At 43.3% G+C, this 23455-nt stretch overlaps 2 protein-coding genes across 5 annotated transcripts in view; one reads left to right on the forward strand and one right to left on the reverse strand.

The window, feature by feature from the left end:
* The first annotated feature begins 2793 nt into the window (after window positions 1–2793).
* Window positions 2794–11497, forward strand: LOC124033393 (forkhead box protein N4-like). The gene is made up of 10 exons (XM_046345417.1): window positions 2794–3680; window positions 4425–4525; window positions 7477–7661; window positions 8148–8260; window positions 8394–8504; window positions 8834–8961; window positions 9199–9295; window positions 9543–9750; window positions 10131–10520; window positions 10671–11497. The coding sequence occupies exons 2-10, from the start codon at window positions 4446–4448 to the stop codon at window positions 10928–10930; spliced, it is 1572 nt and encodes a 523-aa protein (XP_046201373.1). The 5' UTR covers window positions 2794–3680; window positions 4425–4445; the 3' UTR covers window positions 10931–11497.
* A 2569-nt stretch (window positions 11498–14066) lies between these two features.
* LOC124034566 (acetyl-CoA carboxylase 2-like) overlaps window positions 14067–23455 on the reverse strand; it is a 56974-nt gene continuing 47585 nt past the window's right edge. For 2 of the 4 annotated variants that reach the window (XM_046347931.1, XM_046347930.1), the window contains 15 exons: window positions 23213–23455; window positions 22702–22799; window positions 22446–22566; window positions 22178–22288; window positions 21647–21790; window positions 21224–21344; window positions 20923–21019; window positions 20492–20588; window positions 18336–18471; window positions 17823–18000; window positions 17542–17654; window positions 17124–17278; window positions 16660–16830; window positions 16271–16407; window positions 14067–16039 (listed from right to left, as the gene is read on the reverse strand). The exon at window positions 23213–23455 is cut by the window's right edge and continues 27 nt beyond it. In XM_046347931.1, coding sequence (XP_046203887.1) covers window positions 15913–16039; window positions 16271–16407; window positions 16660–16830; window positions 17124–17278; window positions 17542–17654; window positions 17823–18000; window positions 18336–18471; window positions 20492–20588; window positions 20923–21019; window positions 21224–21344; window positions 21647–21790; window positions 22178–22288; window positions 22446–22566; window positions 22702–22799; window positions 23213–23455 — 2049 coding nt within the window. In that variant the 3' untranslated portion in view covers window positions 14067–15912. Of the gene's footprint in view, window positions 16040–16270; window positions 16408–16659; window positions 16831–17123; window positions 17279–17541; window positions 17655–17822; window positions 18001–18335; window positions 18472–20491; window positions 20589–20922; window positions 21020–21223; window positions 21345–21646; window positions 21791–22177; window positions 22289–22445; window positions 22567–22701; window positions 22800–23212 lie in introns of those variants that run through there. The other 2 variants (XM_046347932.1, XR_006838586.1) reach the window with 2 other exon arrangements.

The following is a 23455-nucleotide window of genomic DNA, read 5'->3' on the forward strand; positions in this document are numbered from 1 at the left end:
TAAACCAGTGTTTGTTAATCCAGGTTCTGGGGACCCAAAGGAGTGCACATGTATGTTTTTGCCCGAGCACTACACACCTAATTCAAATCATGGCAAAACTACAATGTGCAACCCTTTGGGTCCCCAGGATGAAGAAACACTGCTCTGAGCCTATGAAAAGGGCCATCCTCCCCATAGAACACACCCGATTGGTCTTGACCCGGGTCACACAAGGGTCAACCCCATTGATTTCTCTAAACCTGAAAGATGGAGGGTGTGTGATCTCCCAATACAACAGCACTGTGACAGAGGAACTGAAGCAACTTTCAGATGTTAGGTCCATGCAACAGTCTCTCAGAGAACCGTCATTATCTGCCATGTCAAATAGAAGAGGGATTGAATCGGCTGGAGAAAATGTAGATCAAGCCTGTCTAAGAGTCGCCCCTGCAGTTCATTGCCAGTCCTGAAGTAATCCATCTTTGCTCTCGCAGGACCATTTTAGAACAGTAGAATGGATGGACTAGTGGCTGTCACTTTTCATAACAATTTTTTGTGTCTTTGTCAGTTTCATAATTGAGTACAAATATGAGTATAATGTCATGATAGCATCTTGTAATGTCTAATTGGGTGTACTGATAGAGTCTAGAGATGTCTGGTCACCCACCTCTTTTTTCATCTTCAATGGTCAGAGCAGACACAGATGTCTACCTACTGGAGTGTCCAGGATTTGTAGATACTCCACAAACATCTCCATTACAACAAATGTGTAAACATCAATATGTGTTGATGGAACCGTGGTTCAATGGTCAAATCCCACCGTTTCCCCATTATTCCTGGACAAAGGCACAAGAGGGAATGTCATCACTGTGTTCTCTGAACAGGGAGTTGTTTACTGGGACATCCTTTTCTGATGCAAACAGTGGTGACTTTACCTGTGTAGGGGGAACTAGTGAGCGTCTGCTAAATGACTTAAATGTTAAATGTTATATTATTAAAGCATCTCAGACTAGGAGTGCTGATCTAGGATAAAGTCCCCCCAGTCTATGTGTAACGGATGTGAAACGGCTAGCTTAGTTAGCGGTGTGCGCTAAATAGCGTTTCAATCGGTTACGTCACTTTCTCTGAGACCTTGAAGTAGTAGTTCCCCTTGCTCTGCAAGGGCCGCGGCTTTTGTGGAGCGATGGGTAACGACGCTTCGAGGGTGACTGTTGTCGTTGTGTGCAGAAGGTCCCTGGTTCGCACCCGGGTATGGGCGAGGGGACGGTTTAAAATTATACTGTTACATATGCACTCCTGCTCTGAGACCCTTTATGAATATGGGCCCTGGTTTTTATTTTATTGATTTATTTCACCTTTATTTAACCAGGTAGGCTACTTGAGAACAAGTTCTCATTTGCAACTGCGACCTGGCCAAGATAAAGCAAAGCAGTTCGACACATACAACAACACAGAGTTACACATGGAATAAACAAACATACAATCAATAATAGATTAGAAAAATCTATATACAGCATTTGCAAATGTAGGATAAGAGTGGTAAGGCAATAGGCCAGGGTGGTGAAGTAATTACAATATAGCAATTAAATACTGGAATGGTAGAATGTGCAGAAGATGAATGTGGAAGTAGAGATACTGGGGTGCAAAGGAGCAAGATAAATAAATAAATACAGTATGGGGATGAGGTAGATTGGATGGACTATGTACAGGTGCAGTGATCTGTGAGCTGCTCTGACAGCTGGTGCTTAAAGCTAGTGAGGGAGGTAAGAGTCTCCAGCTTTAGTGATTTTTGCAGTTCGTTCGTCATTGGCAGCAGAGAACTGGAAGGAGGTTGATTGCCTTGGCTGTACTTTATGTCACACACTCTAATCCTTTATCAGTATAATGTAACTAATGTAACCACTTGAGAGCCCTGTCACAATCAAAATGACATCAGCCTGTAAACACACAATCAGAACTCTAAATGTTTTGTTACATTTACCACTGTGACACTACAGTACATTTTAGTACTTTTTTTCTCTCCATTTTCTCAAAATGATTTATCTCAACATAATTTCTCTCCACATATTTTTTCATCTCTCTTAACGTAATAATATGCAGTTAACATAATAAGCCGTTAACCTTGTTCCAACAACAGGATGGTCAGACTTTTTCTTTTACTAAATCTTTATGGCGCAGTGAAGGGAGTTGTGGTCCCTCGGCAAATTATCTAAGTAGAGCCATGTGAATAATACAGTGTAACACCACGGGCTCTAGGACTTAGATTTTCTGGATCTTTGGGGATGGCCTTATTTTGTCAGTTACCTTCATGCATGTAATCATTGATTGTGTCCATTGCGGCAGCATGATTTACCATCTGTGGTGTCCCATGGGTTGACACTGCTTTCACTGGCTCTATCCCCACTGACATTTGTGTTAATTTCCGGTTGTGAATTTTTGCAAGATGTTTCTCAAATTCTAGTTGTTTATGTAAACGTGGACAAACGATTTTTAAAGTTGGTACACCCACAAAAATAACAGTGAAGTAGACAACTTTTCCACCTTTCCTAAGCACTTGTCTTTAGCAGTTTAGCCCATAAGAGTCTATTACTTCCCATGTATATTGTCACCTAAAGTACGCTAAGATTGAAGTCGAAATACTGTGTCCCATAACACAGGTCGACATCAACAGCTCAAATCTCTTCTGACAAGTGACAACTTTGCAGCCCTGTTGTTTCCTTGGCTCATGTACCCTTTACCTCCCCTGCGCGCCTTCCAGCCTATTTTCCCGCTGTTGTACGGAGAAAGACGCGGGTGCAGCGGCGGGGAAACAAATTGTCAACAAGCACTCGCCTTTTAATTCACATTCATTCCGTTTCAGACGCTAACAAGCAGCGATAGACACCATCAGAGTCGTAGGTCTCTAATAATTACTATGTTGGAATACTTGAAAACTGGAACTTGGGAGGACTGGACATTATATCGAAGGGGAATTGTATAGGGTGCAAATACGCTATAGGACTACATCTTTCTTAAGCAGTTATTCCTCTTATTTTTTATTTGCATTAATTTGTTTTAATTTGTAGCGCTGATTTCAAAGTAAGACTGGGCAAAGTGATGTGTTAATGTTGTGTATTGTAGGCTATAGCGACGCATCTAAGGCGCACCTGCGCCTCGATCTTGACCAAACAATTTATTTTAGCTTACTAACAAAAAGTATCACACAAGTATGCTACCATATGTCGCCGTACAATGACAATTGTCAACTATATTGGATAGAGACTGGGTGGCTACAGCTACAGAGTGGTTTATTGTTTTGAAACCATCCTTTCTCAAATTCGTCATTGTCCATGGATAGCCTACTGTTTTATCCAGAAACTCCACAATCACAGTAATTAAAGGAAATACTAGCCTAGGTGTAAATACAAAAAGTGAGATCAGGCTGCATATTTTTTTGTCCATTCGGATGGTGTACTGACTTCCACGGGAGTCTGTTACAAGTTGTTACATTGGCAGCAGCTGTCAAACCCGTAGAAACCTGCCCTTTCAGCAACAACAGGCTCCGTTAAGGTAGGTAGGCCTATTGCGCATGACAGTGTGCTGGACAGCTCCAGAGAGGGAAATTTAAAAACGGTTTTTCGGAAACAAGTGCAAGCACAGTGAAAACACAGTAGACTACACGGACTCGTCAACAACTAACATTTTCTGCAGATGATCCTGAACAGGTAAGATTGAACTTTTCCCGGTACGACAAGGATGAATGTCAGCAAATAGTTATGATACTTTGAGTGAGAGGGGATTATTTATATTAGAGGACTTTTCATTTTTGTGTCATTGTTGTTATTTCAGAAAGGGTGGGAAACGCTGCTATATTTAGGGATTGCACAAAAATTTGTTTTTTTAATCAGTCAAAAAATATTAATAAATAGCCTTATCAATTGCAATGCTTATTAAATAGCAATCCATTTGTTTTCTGTATTGTGAAACGTCAATGTTATATTAATTTGAAGCACAGGCCTACATTTGTGAACTGATACCCCTGTAACTTGTGTATAAAAACATCTAAAGTATTGTTTGTTGTCTATTTTAATTTGCAATTGTTATGTTTTTTCCATGATAGCTGATATGATTGTCATTAGCTTATATCATTATTGTTATTAACTGATCATAATCAGATTCAGATTTTTAAAAATAGTGCATTCATTGTAGCCTATATGATTAATGTAGTACATAATACTATATCATACATCATATAAATACTTATTTTCCTCCATAAGTAGTCTGTTTGATGTGCTAATATTTTATTTATCTAAAGGTCATAATCATAGCCTATATAATGAGTAGACAAAACAAGGAAACAAAATTCAAATTGTTTGGTCAGTTTAAAAACAGAAATAGGTCTAAACCTAAATGACATCAAGTATTGAAGCCTAGATGTCTTATGCAGAGGCACTTTTTCCTTGTTTCAGCATTATCAAATATCCCAGGAAATGATAGAAAGTGGAATTGCATCCAGGATGTCAGGAGTTCTAGAAAATTCAGGTCATCATCCCTCTCCACAAGATTACAGGTAAGACTGGATTTGTGAATTGCAATGATATGCTTTTTGATCAAAGTTGTATCTTTGTAAAGTTGGCACCACTTAACAAAAAAAAGGCAAATATGATTCAAAAGGTTTAGGTATAAGGATAACTCCAATATTTATTTTCCAAAAACTCCCTATACTGTAGTTTTAATCCAACGGTAGATGGACAGCTCTTTCAGTGAAGGGAGGTGATGTATGAAAAAGGGGAGAAAAAAACCCACTACCTAAGAATAAATGATTTTGTCTGAATGGATCTGTCAGAAACCATCAGCTCTGTTTACACTCCCGCTGCCGGCACACAGTGAGACTCAGCCTCTTGGCCCGCCGGCTCCAAGGGGGAGATGGGGCTCTCCGGGTCACTAGCGAGGAGAAGTGGCTCTCAATTAGGAGGTGGGAGTGGGGTCTGTGTAGTATTGAACCTCTGGGAAAGCTTGTGCGACTTGTGCTAGACGGGGGGACACTATAGACCAGCATGCCGTGCCTCGTTGAACATGCTCTTTATTGTGGGTTAAGTGGGGGTGTATAGGGAAGAGGCATCCTAATGGCTGTAAACATATTTAGGGTGATTGGCTTAGGCCTAGAGATGCTTTTCAGATTTTCAGGAAAAAATGAAAAAGCATTAAGAATGTGTTTTACATATCAATTGTGTTATATAGGCTATGACTGTTTCCAATCAAGTTGAAATGTTTTGATCAAATCCCACTAATCATTGAAGGGATATTCATGTTCACAAATACAACCTAACCTGATTTTTGTACCTTGGCTGTAGTAAATTCCTAATTAATTTGGAAAATTTGGCCAAAACACCATACAAATACCCAAATCCTATATTACAAATGTACCCTTTCTGAAGGTCGTGTCTACATTAGATTTTTGAAAAGTCACGTTATCATGTTATAGGCCTAATCCACTTCCAGATTTTGCTTTGATGCAACTCAATAACAATATTCAAAAAGTGGATTGAACCCCAAGAAAGTTCAGACATGTCCTTCAGGAAAGGATACTGCTGTAATATGAGTTGGATTGGTCTGTTTGTAAGGTGATTTAGACATATTTCAGAATGAATGGGACCCTATGTTAATACTGACAAAATACAATGACTATCAAATACCTAAGTAAAAGAAACAAAATACATATCCAAAGAACTGTCTTGGGGATCCGACTACAGCCAAGGTAAATGACAAATCACGTTGTATTGAGTTGAACATCCCTTAAGGCCAAAATAGTCATCTTGTTGTTATATGCTTCCATTGGAACTAGTGCTCTCTAAAACGTGTTTTACCTATTTGGATTAAGCCTTAACTCAGGGTTACAGCTGGTGAGGCATATATTTGTCGTTTTTTTTGTGTGTGTGTGTTTTTTTAAAGAGAGAGAACACGCATGTGTGTGTGCATGTATGTAGGCATGTGTGCATGTGTCTTTTTTGGGGGTAGAGGGAGCTCATACTACAAAGCTCAAGTAGAAATAGGTGTCTGTGGTGGTGCCGGTGGTGTACAGTTTCACAGGAGCGTCTGTCACTCTGCTTTGAAAGAGACGGTTATTCACAAGCCTTTACTAGCACATGCAGTCAAGGTGTCCAAAGCCTTGTGCCAAGGCAAAGCTCTGGATGAAATGTCATTTATTCAGGTGACAGGCTGAGTGAGCAGTGTGGGCTGACCTCCATCAACCCCACCCTCCTCCCTCAGTCCCCCAGGGCCCTGTCTACTGCCCTTCTGGGTGGAGGAGGGGGCACAGTGTGAGGAGAGAGGGACAGGGAAGCAGATGGCATCCTATTTGTCCCTCTTGTGTGAGGACTGTCATTCCAACAGATTAATGCAGGGGCTGGTAAAAAAAACGTTTAAAAAACGGCAGAGACAATCAAGGAAGGGTCTGGGTGGAAACAATAGGGCCACGTGCCACTGGACAGATTTGTCGTTTGGGACACAATAGGTGATAATTTTTCAATAGACAAGGCCAACTGTTGCAGAGCGACATGTGCCGCTCTCCCATATTTTCAAATGATCTCATGCGCTGTTTACTTATGATTCAGCCAATGGGTAGAGGGAGATTGTAGTCACCTGATGTAGGGGTGATTTTGTTTGCAGTTGGGGTGGGGTGGGGATCGGGGGATCCTACAGTCTCCAGACCCACAAAGTAACTGAATAGTGAGTGTCGTCATAGCGACCCCAATTACTGAACTATTCTACAGTAAGTGTGTGGAGAGACGACTGGAGAGGATTCTTCTCTTTTCTCCCTGCAGAGCCCTCCTGTCTAAAAGAAATAATGAGCAAAAGCTGATTGGCACCCCATGCCCCGATTAAGCACAAATTAAGCAGTAAATCTTAACAAATATTGTACACAGGTATGGGAATTCATTGTTGACACAACTTGATCATCATTGTTGGTGGTTATGTTGCAAATCTAGTGATCACTTATTTTTATTTGTATTTCCCAAAACTCAGGAAGTATATGAGAACATTAAAATTGTTGATGGGGAAGGTCATAAGCAAGTTACTGAAGAGGGATTAATAATAACGAGAATGTTGGCTTTTTATCCATAATGTTACTATTACAGTAATTAGCTAATCAAATAGCACTTTATAATATACTTGTGGTAAATCGCAGATAAGATTATACTCCTGGATTATGATTCATTTTCACTTCTCCAAAACCAATGTTGGATGCATTACTTTAGGTTTAATGGAATACATGTCTATTCAGTCAGTGTCCTGTATATTTGCCCTAGATATAACCAGACCTGAATAGTATGAATACTATTTATAAAGTGGCTACTTACACATTTGTTTTGGGGTTTGTACTTTTGGGATGATTATTTTTTTGCTTCCATGGCAATAATGATTTCAACTATTATTTGAATCCAGGTCTGGATATATCCTACAGTTGTATGATAGGCTGTGTATCTGAGTGGTTGTGTTGCTTGTGTCCCGTCCCTGCAGACTTCTGACCACAGACCCCTCCCAGCTTCAAGAGGATCTCCCTGGGGAACTGCAGTCTCTGTCATGGCTCACATCTGTAGATGTTCCTCGGCTGCAGCAGATGGCCGATGGTCGCGGTGGTGGCGGAGGAGACTTCAACGGGCCTTCCCAGGGGCAGGGGGGCAGCCTGCTTGAGCAGCAGACAGGTGAGATACACAAAAACACACACACATGCCAATTGGGGGAGCCTGCACCATTTCAAATCCACACACACGCTCTGATTGGATAGTTCAGGAGTGCTTCTGGGCTCTGATGCTGAAGAGGACAAATTGATCAAAATGATTACAGTTGGAAGCATAACTGCCAACCTGGCTAATGAGACTGGCAAGACCAATAGAATGATTAAAGTGCAGTATAAGGGAATATAGACTTGGGCCTACACTGATACTTGATAGGGCCATGGACCCTGTCTTAATGCTTTACAAATGCATCCTTCCTTCTTATCTTCCTTGAAGCACAATCATGTATCAGAATACTTAAATTGGTAAAAGTAATAGGGTGGTAGCCTTGCTCAGCCCTATCAATCACATTTGCTTACCTTGAGATAGGATGCATTTCTAAAGTCTTGGAACAGGGCCGATGTGTGGAGATTGAAGACAGACCTGGATTTTGTACTGCTTCCTTCCTCACAGCTCAGCTGAACAACATGACCATGGCAGGGGGACAGGGAGCCATGATCCACCTACAGAGCAACATGCAGCACAGCCCCCTGGGAATTAACGTCATCACTCCCCACAGCGGAAATGTAAGTTATGCATCCTGACATTAAAAAATACATATATGATGTATCCAAACTGTTTTATTAATTAGTGCTTATTCTCTAGCTAAATGAAATCATATAGTAAATATACTAAAGTTGCCCTGGGTCTATTCCACAGATGTCTCCATTCTCCATGAATGGGCAGCCCTCACCAGGGTACCAATGCCCTGCCTCTGCCTACCAACCTACTGCCCAACAAGTTTTCACTCTGACCCAGGCTAGCCAGCAGGTAACTACGTCATCTCTACTACAGCTGGGCTGTGGATACAGTTTGTGAATTAGAAATGAATTGTTACATATAATTACATAGTATTGTAAAGAGTATTTAGTAAATGACAATGTAACAACCTATTAATACAGTAATGTTAGCGTAATTACAGTGTTACTACATGGGTATATGAGCAACTTAATGTAGTGTTAGAGATTATTCTATTCGTTTACGGCCTACTGCTGATTAAGGGTTTGATGTTTATATGGCATTAATTAAAACACTATTTTTATTTTAAATAAATAATATACATTACAAATATTCTAGATTATTCTCTCATTTTCTCTCAGTGTTCTCCTGCTGGGTTCTATAGCAATGTCTCCTACAACAACCAAAACCTGTTCACCCAGCCGCGCCTGGCTCCACAAAACCAGGACCTACAGCCCAAGTCTTTCCCCAAGCCCATCTACTCCTACAGGTAAGTCTCCCCTGGGCCAAGGGGCATTACAGTAGTATTGTATTGCCTTGGTCATGTTCACTAGGACACACAAAGGAAAATGACAAGTTCAGGTAGTTCCCCATTTAAGTCAATTTTCTTCCCATTGGTGCCTAATGAACAAGACCCTGGTCTAATTATCAACCATATGAAATGTATTTACTTCCTAGATTTATAACTAAATGGTAATATTGTCTTTCTACTTTGATCCATCCTCAGCTGTTTGATTGCTATGGCTCTGAAGAACAGCAAGACGGGCAGTCTCCCCGTCAGCGAGATCTACAGCTTTATGAAGGAGCATTTCCCCTACTTTAAGGTAAGACTTGAGCAGATCCTCTAAGGGCTGGTTTCTCGGACCCAGTTTAAGCCTAACCCTGGAATAAAAAGCATGCTCAATGAGGAATCACCATTGAACATGCTTCTTAGTCTAAGACCGGGTCCAGAAAACTGGCCTAATATTCAATAGTGATTGGGGAAGCAGATATGTTGCATGGAAGTTAGCATTGTGTTTAGTAAGTCATTTAAATATATCCTTCCTCTCCTTGGGGTTGTTTTCCCTATAGACAGCACCAGACGGATGGAAGAACTCAGTCCGACACAACCTGTCCCTAAACAAGTGCTTTGAGAAGGTGGAGAACAAGATGAGCGGCTCCTCACGAAAGGGCTGCCTCTGGGCCCTGAACCCGGCCAAGATCGACAAGATGGAAGAGGAGATGCAGAAGTGGAAGCGCAAGGACCTGCCAGCCATCCGTCGCAGCATGGCCAACCCAGGTGAGACCACAGGGCTGACTGAGGTCTATTCACACACAACCTGGATCCTGTTCAATAGGCACAAAATAGAGGAAAAGGGACTGAAACAGGGAGGAACAACCTGAACTCATTTTTGTTTTCCTTTGCAAAATGTTTTTGAAAAATTGTGTGTGCTCTATTGAACACGCCCCATCAATGAAGGACATGACCCTCCACCAATGAAGATGATTATTCCTCTTCAGTTTTATATGTCCATGTGGCAACTGTCACGGCTACAGTACAGTTGGCTATGTTCCAATTGACACTAATATGCTTAGACTCTGCTAAGTTTTTTGTTTTAAATGGACAGTCATCAGTCTGTCATCAGATGCTAAACTGCCCTGTTTTTCCCTCTCTGTCAGATGAGTTGGACAAGCTGATCACTGACCGGCCAGAGAGCTGCAGACGAAAGCCCATGGACCCCGGGATGACCCGTCTCCCCAGCTGTCCGTCCGGCCTAACCCTGCCTGTCCCAGGCCAGATGCAGCCCCAGCCCGTGGTCACCCTGTCCCTGCAGTGCCTGCCCATGCACCACCAGCTTCATGCCCAGCTCCAGGCCAATGCCCAGGCCAGGCTGGCCTCGGTATCCCCCGCCCAGACACCCCCCCTCCACACCGTTCCTGACCTCTCCCACAGCCCTCTTGCCACCGAGCATCCCGGCAAGCAGCCGCATGACTTCTACAGTCTCCACGGTGACGTCAACGCAGAGGTGGACGCACTGGACCCCAGCATCATGGACTTCGCTCTACAAGGTGGGTAGCTATAGCACCTAGTCACAACATGATATACTAATTGAACAATCCTCAAACCAATGTTACTTTGCACTGGTGTTGGCCATTTTCTTGTCTCTTAGAAGCAGTGATGACCATTGACGTGACAAAATTAGTTCCTTCTGTCCTCAGGTAACCTGTGGGAGGAGATGAAAGACGACAGCTTTAACCTGGAAGCGTTGGGCACCTTCAGTAACTCTCCCCTGCGTTTGTCTGACTGTGACCTGGGTGCCATGACCGGCAGCCTCCCTCCTGTCTCCAGTGGAGGCAGCATGCCCTTCTCAGACCTGCAGGCGACGGGCCTGTTCACCTCATACGCCACCCTGGACGCCATCTCCTCCCAGTACATGGGCACGCCAGGCAACAGCAAGCCCATCACCGCCCTGCTTTAATGAAAACATCCCCACCACAGAGTGGAAGTCAAAGACAAGAGCTGTAGTGATGCATCACCAACAGAATCAAAATACCTTCTTTTGTTTTGCACAGAGGCTCTACTTGTCAATCCCACTACTGGCACCAAAAACCCCCCCACATCTTCTTTGACTGAAAAGCGTGAACCCTCATTGGTTTTCTCTGTCCACAATGACAGTGCAACTTGTGTTGCCGTCCCCAAGCCACTACTTCAGATGGGAGAAAGAGGTCCGTTTGGAGACTGATTTGATAAAAATCATTTTAAAACCACACACATACAGGGTCTTCGGAAAGTGTTCAGACCCCTTGACTTTTTCCACAATTTGTTACGTTACAGCCTTATTCTTAAATTGATTAAATCAGTCTACGCACAATACCCCATAATGACAAAACAAAAACAGGTTTTGGGAAAATTTTGCTAATTAAAAGAATAAATAAATGGAAATATCACATTTACATAAGTACTCAGACCTTTTACTCAGGACTTTGTTGAAGCACCTTTGGCAGCGATGACAGCCTCGATTCTTCTTGGGTATGACGCTACAAGCTTGGCACACCTGTATTTGGGGAGTTTCTCTCATTCTTCTCTGCAGATCCTCTCAAGCTCTGTCAGGTTGGATGGGGAGCATCGCTGCAGAGCTCTTTTCAGGTCTCTCCAGAGAGGTTAGATCGGGTTCAAGTCCAGGCTCTGGCTGGGCCACTCAAGGACATTCAGAGACTTGCCCAGAAGCCACTCCTGCATTGTCTTGGCTGTGTGCTTAGGGTCATTGTCCTGTTGGAAGGTGAACCTTCACCCCAGTCTGAGGTCCTGAGCGCTCTGGAGCATGTTTTCATCATGGATTTCTCTGTACTTTGCTCTGTTCATATTTCCCTTGATCCTGACTAGTCTCCCAGTCCCTGCTGCTGAAAAATATCCCCACAGCATGATTCTGCCACCACCATGCTTCACCGTAGGGATGGTGCCAGGTTTCCTCCAGACGTGACGCTTGGCATTCAGGCCAATCTTGGTTTCATCAGACCAGACAATCTTGTTGAGAGTCTTTAGGTGCCTTTTTGGTAAACTCCAAGCGGGCTGTCATGTGCCATTTCACTGAGAAGTGGCTTCCGTCTGGCCACTCTACCATAAAGGCCTGATTGGTGGAGTCCTGCAGAGATGGTTGTCCTTCTGGAAGGTTCTCCCCATCTCCACAGAGGAACTCTAGAGCTCTGTCAGAGTGACTATTGGGTTCTTGGTCACCTCCCTGACCAAGGCCCTTCTCCCCCGATTGCTCAGTTTAGGCGGGCGGCCAGCTCTGGAATAATCTTGGTGGTTCCAAGCTTCTTCCATTTAAGAATGATGCAGGCCACTGTGTTCTTGGGGATCTTCAATGCTGCAGACATATTCTGGTACCCTTCTCCAGTTCTGTACCTCGACACTATCCTGTCTCGGAGCTCTGCGGACAATTCCTTTGACCTCATGGCTTGTTTTTGGCTCTGACATGCACTGTCAACAGTGGGACCTTATATAGACAGGTGTGTGCATTTCCATATCATGTCCAATCAATTGAATTTACCACAGGTGGCATCTCAAGGATGATTCATGGAAACAGGATGCACCTGAGCTCAATTTCAAGTCTCATATCAAAACATTTACATTTACATTTAAGTAATTTAGCAGACGCTCTTATCCAGAGCGACTTACAAAAGGTTTTAATACTTATGTAAATAAGGTATTTCTGTTTTTGTTTTTCTCTACATTTGCAAAAAATCTGTTCTCGCTTTGTCATTATGGGGTATTGAGTGTAGATTGCTGAAAAAAATATATATTTAATACATTTTAGAATTAGGCTATAACGTAACAAAATGTAGAAAAAGTCAAGGGGTTGGAATACTTTCCGAAGGTACTGTGTACTGTAAGCAAGATGAGTAACCAATGGCGGCTAAGAGGGAAACTCAAATTAGGAGAAAATTGACAAAAATATACGGACATCTCTGGTGGAGCTTTGCCAAGCAAAGACTCAAGAAGCTGTGCTACCCTGTAGTACACCAACTACTAACTTACCATCTGCTAGTTATTGTACCATTGGCATTCCTGTGTTTGTAAGCCTTACCATGATACTGTTAAGTTCCCTGTTCTTTATCTGTTGTCTGTATCATCTTAGGAAGTATTACTGTGATGTTTTATTTATATTGGAGAAAGGGAGGAATTTATCAAACACGGTTTACTGTATATATTTGTATGTTTCAAATCCCTTCTATCTCCACAGAAAAGCTTTCGTTTCTTAAACAGTATTTACCCATACATTCCAAAACAGGTCAGCATTGGAAAATATGCTAAAATTAGTCAAATTCTGAATTCATAATTGAAGTGATTTTTTTATGACTGTCAGGCTACATGTACTTTAAAATGACAGAAAAACAATAAAATCACAATGGGTAAATCAGTTTCAGTTTTGTGCTGAAAATAGATTCATTACATTTATTTACTTTATCTCTTATTAGGATTACGTACACAAAATAGCAGATATTTTATATATATTATTAACACAATTTCAAATGGATATCTGATATTTTGTTGAAGGCAACATTTATCCATTGCACCGTTGTCTGCCCCTGTTCACCTGAGTTTAAGAAACAATCAGGATTCTATTAAACACAATGAAAACATGTACACGTATTCATATCACATACAAAAAGATAGCATAAATCATCATCTTCTTTAGGTGTCCATTTGTTCCATATGAGCACCATACAAGTACTAACATTTAGATTGTTCAGCCAGACTACACACCATGTATACACCATCAAGAACCAGGTTTCCATCCAACCTTTTTATGCGAGTAAAGTACATGTTGGATAAGAAAGGTGACAAAAGGCCTGATGCAAATTTGTAGGTAAACTTAAAAATGTCGACAAAACAAAATACGGGGTTATTATCAGGTGGGTTATTATCAGGTGGGTTATTATAAGGTGGGTTATTATCAGGTGGGTTATTATCAGGTGGGTTATTATCAGGTGGGTTATTATAAGGTGGGTTATTATCGGGTGGGTTATTATCAGGTAGGTTATTATAAGGTGGGTTATTATAAGGTGGGTTATTATCAGGTGGGTTATTATAAGGTGGGTTATTATAAGGTGGGTTATTATCAGGTGGGTTATTATAAGGTGGGTTATTATAAGGTGGGTTATTATAAGGTGGGTTATTATCAGGTGGGTTATTATCAGGTAGGTTATTATAAGGTGGGTTATTATCAGGTGGGTTATTATAAGGTGGGTTATTATAAGGTGGGTTATTATCAGGTGGGTTATTATCAGGTGGGTTATTATCAGGTGGGTTATTATCAGGTGGGTTATTATAAGGTGGGTTATTATAAGGTGGGTTATTATAAGGTGGGTTATTAGCAGGTGGGTTATTATAAGGTGGGTTATTATCAGGTGGGTTATTTTTGTGTCTGTAAAATGTATTATGTGAGTAATGGCGGTGAAAATGCCTTTATGTGAAAATATTGCTACAATAACCATCATATCAAAGTAAATTTGGAGTCATGCAATGACATGTTGTGTGGTCCTCCCACTAGACTCTTTGGGAAAGCATGCAGTTAATTAGGCTACAGATGAATGATGATGAACTTCACAGGGTGGTGAAAGTGCACGGTGATGAGTTTGATGCTCCTTTCCAATAAATATTGAGGGTCTTATTCTGGTAACATGATGATCAAAGCTTGGCTGCCATTTGACAAATCAAAATGATCTCACTCTTTTGTCCATGATAATCTCATCATGTAGGTAGCCTACCTGCACTGTATATCTGAGAGTTGTTGGATAGCATGCAAATGATTCGACCTGAATGAGCACATTCGCTATATATACATTTAAAAAACATCAGTAAAGTTGAAAATCCGACGGAAACCCATTTAACATTTTTTTAAATTTAAATTTGGTAAATGGGAATTTAACAGCAAAAGTCCTTTTTTTGTGCATACCTCATCACACAGCCTTTTATCTGCACCAAGTCAATGTGATGGAAACACATCTCTGGAGGGAAAATGCACATATTGTTTTTATGCTAATTTTAGAATATTAGCATGAAAATCTGTCGCCAATTGGATGGAAACTTAGCAATTGACAACAAAAAAATACAAATGAAATGACTCAGGAAAAACACAGGTGTATTTCTAATTCAGTCAAACACCAATAATAAAAGAAAGAAATTCAAGGGTACAAGAATAAACACCGGGTGGTAACGTTAAGTACAAAAAAAGCTTTTACCTGACTTTCAAATTGCACATAGTTAGGCTTTTAAAGACGACACTGACCTAAAAACGAACCTTTGGTTTAATTAGTACAGTATGCCGTACATTCAAAAGGATAGCAATGAGAATCTTTATTAGAATACTGACAAAAAGGCCCATGGTTCAATCCATTCAATGAATGTTACATTTTTTTAAATATATGGGTTTTCCCATCCTATTGATAATGTGCATTTGAAATGCCAGTGAGTAGTGGCGGTTCCCTCTGATCACAGCAATGTCAACCGCTACATGGAACCAGACCATTTTTTTTACCTGCCTGTAGTGTCAGGTGGGTGTGGTTTGTACCTTTGATCATTTTCTATTGGTTCCATTGGAACAGGCAAGCTCAAATACAGTATTTGAAATGATCTGAGATAGTATTTGAACCCAGGCCTGCTTGGAACATCCTAAACATGTCCAATCACAGCATGTAGTACATGTGCAGTGGCAGGGTGAATCTCTGCTGTGCCTGGTTACAGTGTGTGAGTAGCACTAACTAGCCCTAACCCTGAGAATAAGACAAGCTTTAGTCTTAGCTTTATTGGCTCACCTGATTACAACAGAAAGTAGGATGCACTGGAGAAGATGCTGGCCCTAGGGTCCATATGTCTACTTCTCTAGTCTCTCTCCTATGGGACAACTACATAGATGTCTTGTGTAAGGCGTCAGGCAGCTCAGCTCAGATCTGGAGTTTAACTGGGGGCCGTGCCGTCCATCGTGGCCAGCAGGTGGGAAATCTTGGCCCTCTGGGACGGAGTGATGGTCTGGCTCATGTGGATGATGCAGTCCATGGTCAACTCAGGATTGGCCTGCACCAGGCTAGAATAGCAAACACAGTATACACAATAGGATTACTGGTAGTTGCCAACATATACACACAGTACATTCAAGTGCATGCACGCACGCGCGTGTGTGTGTGTGTGTGTGTGTGTGTGTGTGTGTGTGTGTGTGTGTGTGTGTGTGTGTGTGTGTGTGTGTGTGTGTGTGTGTGTGTGTGTGTGTGTGTGTGTGTGTGTGTGTGTGTGTGTGTGTGTGTGTGTGTGTGTGTACCTGCGGATGTGTTTTAAGGCGTGGTCCCTCTTCAGGTACTTGATGTTCTCTCTGATGGCTGATCGTGTGCCGTCCTCTTTGGTCAAATGTTTCTCCAGCCACTCCACCACCGCTTTGTTGTTGTCCCAAAGGTACGCCTGGAAATGAGGCACAGAATCTCACTCTAAAACACTTCTCCACACAATGGATTGTAGTTAAATAGATTGTGTCTCCCACGCAGTAACCCAACATCTTAAACATTAGATCAAAAATAACTCCTTATGGTCAGAGGGTGACAATTAGGACATGTTTCAGACAGGGCTACATGTTTCAGACAGGGCTACTACACTATAATAGCATAACACCACTTGTATGACATGAACGGAGACATTAAGTTGTGACGTCCATACCTGGACTGTTCCCTCAGTCTCCACAAACCAGCGGCGCAGCATGGACTGGATGTGTCCGTCACTCAGCTCTGGGTTGGCCTGCAAGACCTCACACTTCACCACACCCTCCAGCAGGAGGCGCCGCAGACGCCAGTAGAAGAAGCTCCGCACGTTCTTCCAGTCCAGGATGTCCTGCATGTGACCCCCGGGTTACACAGACCACCCCCAGGTTACACAGACCACCCCTGGGTTACACAGACAATAGAGTGAGAGGGAGGGACACTAATGCCCCTGTCCCATTGCAGGTACAGAGAATAGGACTGGCCATGACACATGCATCTCCTGCCAGCCCATGTGCTCCACTTGTGATTTCCTTCAACTTTATTTTGCTTTGCAGTGTTGGCTCTGGGACCTTCTCTTGTTTGATTGACTATCATAACACAGAGAATGTTGTTGAAAATACAGAGAGGAAAGTTGATTCTTACCGTGATGGCGCCCTTCTCCTGCATCCTACCAGGAGTGTCGTGGAGGTCCACAAACTGCACTGCCACCTGGTGGTAAATGGGCAGTAGGAACTCCTCTCTGGCACTCAGCTTGGCCTCCAGGTCCTGCCGCTGTTGGTCCGTCAGCTCGGGTGTACCTGGTCAGTCAAGAGGATTTATCAGCCAGTGCCTCCAAAATCGAAAATGTTTGTTTCTTATTGGACAAATCCAGGTAGTCTTATCCTGCTTCAGTCTGATTATTTTTGTTTGGTGCCTAATGAACCAGTTTTTTTTTTATAGTTGACATACTCCTTTTACTCTAAACATGCCAAAACTTCAACAATTGTTATAATGCTAATGAAAAAAAAACAATGCCTATTGTAGATATGGGTGAAACTACGGTACTGTTGTAAGAGTTTACCAAGCTTTTCAGCCAGAACGGCGTAGATTGAGTCGATTCGGCACATGGTCTTCAACAGGTCTTTCCTGCGATACTTAATCTCAACAGTGCCCTCTGCCTCGAGCACACCACCCCTGGACAGGGAGAGTGAGAGACAGAGACAGACAGAGAGAGAGAGAGAAGAGGAGAGGGAAGATAAGGGGAGGGTAAAGGTGAAGAGAGAGAGAAAGAGAGAGAGTAAGAGAGCAACTCATTCACAATGCAGGGAAGCTTCTCTCCTGTGTAAATGTAAAAAGGCCCACCTGCTCTCCTTGTCTGCATAGAGCTCCATGCACAGAGGGTTGATGGTGGGGTCGATCACCACCCAGGATCCCCCTCTCAGCTCGGCGTGCGGCGGGATGTAGATCAACACGGGCTGGCGAAACTCCCGCAGGCCATCCACGATGTAGGCACCGAACTTCAGCACCTGGTCGTACATGTCTAAGAGAGAGAGAAACGGACTTGCACTTGTGGTTTTATTTTATTCTATAAATGCTGAGAGAAACGGAAGCGCAGTTATGGTTTTATTTTATTCTTTAAATGCTGGGGTGTTTTAGTGGCAGTTATTGTTCCAGTCAGTACCAGACCTGGGTTCAAATACTATTTGAAATGTTTTAAATATTTTGAGCTTTACTTTAATCTGCCAGATGGGCATTCTTTGCACTTTTCTAGACTTTTCTATTGGTTCCCTTAAAACAGGCAAGCTCAATCAGGCACAGATACAGTATTTGAAATGATTTTATGTTGTATTTGAACCCAGGTCTGCCAGTCTGTACCTTTCATTCCCCCGGAAAAGCCTCTCCAGTTGGCGAACACCATCAGAGGCAGCCGCTCGCGGTTGAAGTCACGGATGGCCTGGGCCGTCTTAAAGGCTGAGTCCGGGAACCACACCTGGCCAGCCTGTTGCACCAGCTGAGAGGAACGCACAGAGAGGGATATTACACTCTGGTGTAGCTGGCATTTCAGTCTGTGTTACCTTGTCAGATCATGTATTTATTTTCTAAATGATCGAAGGCATCAAAACTTTATTAATGACGGCTTACAAACAGGTCCCCTTGGCATATGACACAAGCAGGTCCATTACGTAATCATTAAAGGACACAACATATACTAGGTGTACAAAACAGAGGGTTGTGCGGACAGTACATCACTGAGGCTGAGCTCCCTGCCATCCAGGACCTCTATATCAGGAGGTTTGAAAAGAAGGCCCGGAAAATCGTCAAAGACTCCAACCACCCAAGCCATAGACAATTTTCTCTGCTGCCGCATGAAAAGCGGTACCGGTCCATCACGTCTGACACCAACAGGCTCTTGAACAGCTTCTATCCCCAAGCAATATGACTGATAAAAATGTAGCTTTATTGATCTTTTAACTCAATCTTTGCACTGTCTCTGTGCACACTCACAGAGCCTCTAAACACTCGGACACCCACTCACATACAAGCTGCTGCTACTCTGTTTATCTTCTATCCTGTTGCCTAGTCACCTTACCTCTATACATATCTACCTCCATCACTCCAGTATCGCTGTCACCTTACCTCTATACATATCTACCTCCATCACTCCAGTATCGCTGTCACCTTACCTCTATACATATCTACCTCCATCACTCCAGTATCCCTGTCACCTTACCTCTATACATATCTACCTCCGTCACTCCAGTATCCCTGTCACCTTACCTCTATACATATCTACCTCCATCACTCCAGTATCCCTGTCACCTTACCTCTATACATATCTACCTCCATCACTCCAGTATCCCTGTCACCTTACCTCTATACATATCTACCTCCATCACTCCAGTATCCCTGTCACCTTACCTCTATACATATCTACCTCCATCACTCCAGTATCCCTGTCACCTTACCTCTATACATATCTACCTCCATCACTCCAGTATCCCTGTCACCTTACCTCTATACATATCTACCTCCATCACTCCAGTATCCCTGTCACCTTACCTCTATACATATCTACCTCCATCACTCCAGTATCCCTGTCACCTTACCTCTATACATATCTACCTCCATCACTCCAGTATCCCTGTCACCTTACCTCTATACATATCTACCTCCATCACTCCAGTATCCCTGTCACCTTACCCCTATACATATCTACCTCCATCACTCCAGTATCCCTGTCACCTTACCTCTATACATATCTACCTCCATCACTCCAGTATCCCTGCACGTGTAAATATGGTATTGGAACGGACTTTTTTAAATATTTCCTGTATATAGTGTGCTTACTTACTTACTTTATTGTATATAACATATTTCCTATTCTTATTTCTCGTGTTTTTTTCTAGTAATACATTGTTATTGTTTATTCCATTGTTGGGTTTTGAGTTTGCAAGAAAGGCATTTCACTGTACTTGTGCATGTGACATTAAAACTTGAACACCTTCCTAACATTGAGTTGCACCCCCTTTTGCCCTCAGAACAGCCTCAATTATTCTGGGTATGGACTACAATGTGTAGAAAGCGTTACACAGGGATGCTGACCCATATTGACGCCAATGCTTCCCACAGTTGTGTCGTGTTGGCAGGGTGTCCTTTCTGGACCCTTCTTGATACACATTGGAAACGGTTGAGCATTGAAAACCCAGCAGCGGTGCAGTTCTTGACACACTCAAACCGGTGCTCCTGGCACCTACTACCAAACCCTGTTCAAAGACACTTAAATCTTTTGTCTTGCCCATTCACCCTCTGAATTTCACACACACACAATCCATGTCTCAATTATCTCAAGGCTTAAAAATCCTCCTTTAACCTGTCTTCTCCCCTTCATCTACACACTGATTGAAGTGGATTTAACAAGTGACATCTATAAGGAATGATAGCTTTCACCTGGTCGGTCTATGTCATGGAAAGAGCAGGTGTTCCTAATGTTCTGTACACTCAGTGTACAATGTGGACACTAAGCCACTCACTCTGGCCTCAGAGTCCAAGTTGGCTGGATCGGCCGGGATAGCCACCTCAACGGTACGTGTTTCCACTGCGATGACACCAATAGGAATCCCTCCTAACCTGTGATGTTTTTTGTTACAAGTTAGTTGTTAATTTATGTTCCGAGCACTAACATCTCAGGGGTTCCATATCCTGTAGGTATGATGCTTTACATATTGTCAACATGTATGGACCTTTATAATGTCATATTATAACACTTAAAATGTCTCTCTCTATGTAGCAAACGTTTTCTACTGACTCAAAATGGCTGGTATTTAGTAAGGATTCAAATGCATTAGAATTTCATCATAATGCATTGTGCCTGCAGACGTTAAGTTTTACTCGTATGTCTTCTGTCAGCATTTTTATCACAGAATTCTAGGATTACAAGTTGCTATTATGCGTATGTGCGTACCTGGCTCTGCCTACCACTACTGTCTGGGCCCAAGATCCCAGCACCTCCATGAAGGAGCCATGGTCACAGAATCCACTCTGCCAGGCTCCTTTCACAGCTAAACACACACACAGAGTTGATTTAGTCGTCCACATTAATATGTAAAGTGTATTGCATTTCTTTAATGCACTTTAAATAGTTTTGGTTCGATTCAAAATACAGTACACTACACCGTGGAATCAAAGTGATAGTGATATATCCATGGGGAAATAGAATCTGGGCAGAGTTAAGAGGGTTTTGTATTCTGCAGAGTGTGTCTTACTGGGGTGGGGCCTCCCGGCCAGTAGCCAGCGGGGGTCATAGGGAGCCTTGGTGGGGGTGAACTCAATCTCCCTCTCCACTGGGTCCTTGGGTGGGATCACCGGCACCGGAGAGTGCTTGTTCTGAAACCAGAGTAGAACAATGTTCTGAGATCTTCTATCTGGGGGTTGGTCGGCTGAGTTCGACCTCTTACCGGACATATTTTGCCTGGTCCCACATCAATTTGTGCGGTCTTGCCAACTTGGCGTCTCAGAGTATAACTGCTGATCTAGGATTCGTTTTGCCTGTTAGATCATAATGAATCCGATTATATGAACAGGGGGGACCTGATCCTAGATCAGCACTACTACTCGGGAAAAGCTTTATGAATATAGACTCAGATCTGGGATCAGGCTAGGATGTTCTTTCTCTTCTTAGAATGTACCTTTGGCATAAAGGAGAGCCACTGCAGGATGGTGAAAACGCCCTCGAAGTCGTCAGGCACCGTGCTGTGTGTCACGCCATTGTTGTGCATGATCTGGACACCTCCCAGCTGGTTGTTGGAGGTGTACACCTCTCGGCCCAGGACCTGCAATGAAAACAGCTCCACTGTCAACGAAAAACACCACATATCCAGTGGATTACATTCATCCGGTTTGGATGCTGCACAACAGGGAAAGGCGGATACCTAGTCAGTTGTACAACTGAATGCATTCAACTTAATCAGAGAGGTGCGGGGGGCTGCCAATATCAACATCCACTTCTTTGCGGCCCGGGGAACAGTGGGGCTACTGGCCCAACAATCTAACCACTAGGCTACCTGCCGTCCAAGTGGTTGAAAAGCTGAAGGCATTAATGGTTATTTAAAGTAGTTTTTTTTTTAAGGATTAGTTTCACTATTTATGAAATACGATTCTTCTTAATAGTGGACCTGTGTTCACTTCTTGGAAAAGTCTTAGACAGGACAGAGGCATACCTTGTTGAGTGCTCCAGCCCCAGTCAGGATGATGTGGGAGTTCTCCACCTGGATGACCCTCTGCCCCAGACGCACCAGATAGGCCCCGATCCCAATGGCACGGCACGTCACCTGCAGTAACCAGGACATAACATGGCTTTAACATAAGCTATGAGGCATGGTAGGCGTAACCACCTGGGATATCTAACCCCAGACGAAGAGACGTGTGTGTGTGTGTGTGTGTGCGTGCGTGTGTGTCTGTTGTGGTGATGTGAAGTCTCCTCCTGACCATGCTGATGGTGATGATCTCATCGTAGGCCTGGGATGTCTCCCCGGCGATGGTGCCTGATCCCCTCAGGTTCTCCACCCCCAGTCCCTCCTCGGTCCCTATGATATCAGTGATAACGTACCTGGAGCCCAGTCAATGGGATGGGAGAGAGTGAGAGAGAGTGAGTCAGCAAATCTCTGGGATAACAAACTGTGTGTGTAAGCTGTGCTATTTGATAAAGGGGTGACTAGCTCCAGGTGAAGGGGGTGTGTCCTACCTGGACTCCCCTCCCTCCTCCACATGGTGGCAGTGGACAGCGTTGGTGGAGCTGATGCGGGTGTAGTCCTGGGGCGTCAGGTACAGATACTTGAAACCCTACAGGTGGACACAATAAAACAAACAGTCATCAGTCCAAAGGAAGAGGGCTCACACAGTGACGGAGACGGGACTGTGTAGAGGCTGATAGTGATTACATTATGCCCCACCCACCACTGTTCTGATCACAATTATGTTTGTCCAACCTAGTAGACCATGCCACCAGCACATGTGGAGGGAAGGAATACCGGTAAGTCAGAAAATGAACATGTTTGATTGCCATGACCTTAAATTTTGAATGAGTATTTCCAGCGAGTGTGTTCCCCCCCCCCCATTACCAGCATGGTTATGCCCTTACAAGTTTCAACCCTGCACCCAAAGACCTTTTCAGAATGACTATTGAGTTTAGTGTGTCAATAGCTAAATGGTCTGGCATAGAGTCTACTGGTAAGTAGTGCCTGGTGGTAAGCCACCTTGTAAGGGTCCTGGGGGTCGATCCAGGCCACCTGGAACATGTGTCGTATCTCCTCTGCCAGGCCAATGCGCGCCCCGCTGTTGGCTGAGATGTAGATACGTGGAATGCCCTCGTCCCGGGCCAGCTCAGACGCCCGCAGGAACAGCAGGTCTTCCTGGGGCCCGAACGAGCCAATCATATAGGTGATGTCGTTGCAGATGACGATGATGTCGCGGCTCTCGGGATACTCAGGCGTCTTCAT

The sequence above is a fragment of the Oncorhynchus gorbuscha genome, linkage group LG04 (assembly GCF_021184085.1).
Source record: "Oncorhynchus gorbuscha isolate QuinsamMale2020 ecotype Even-year linkage group LG04, OgorEven_v1.0, whole genome shotgun sequence".
Taxonomy (NCBI): Eukaryota; Metazoa; Chordata; class Actinopteri; order Salmoniformes; family Salmonidae; genus Oncorhynchus; species Oncorhynchus gorbuscha.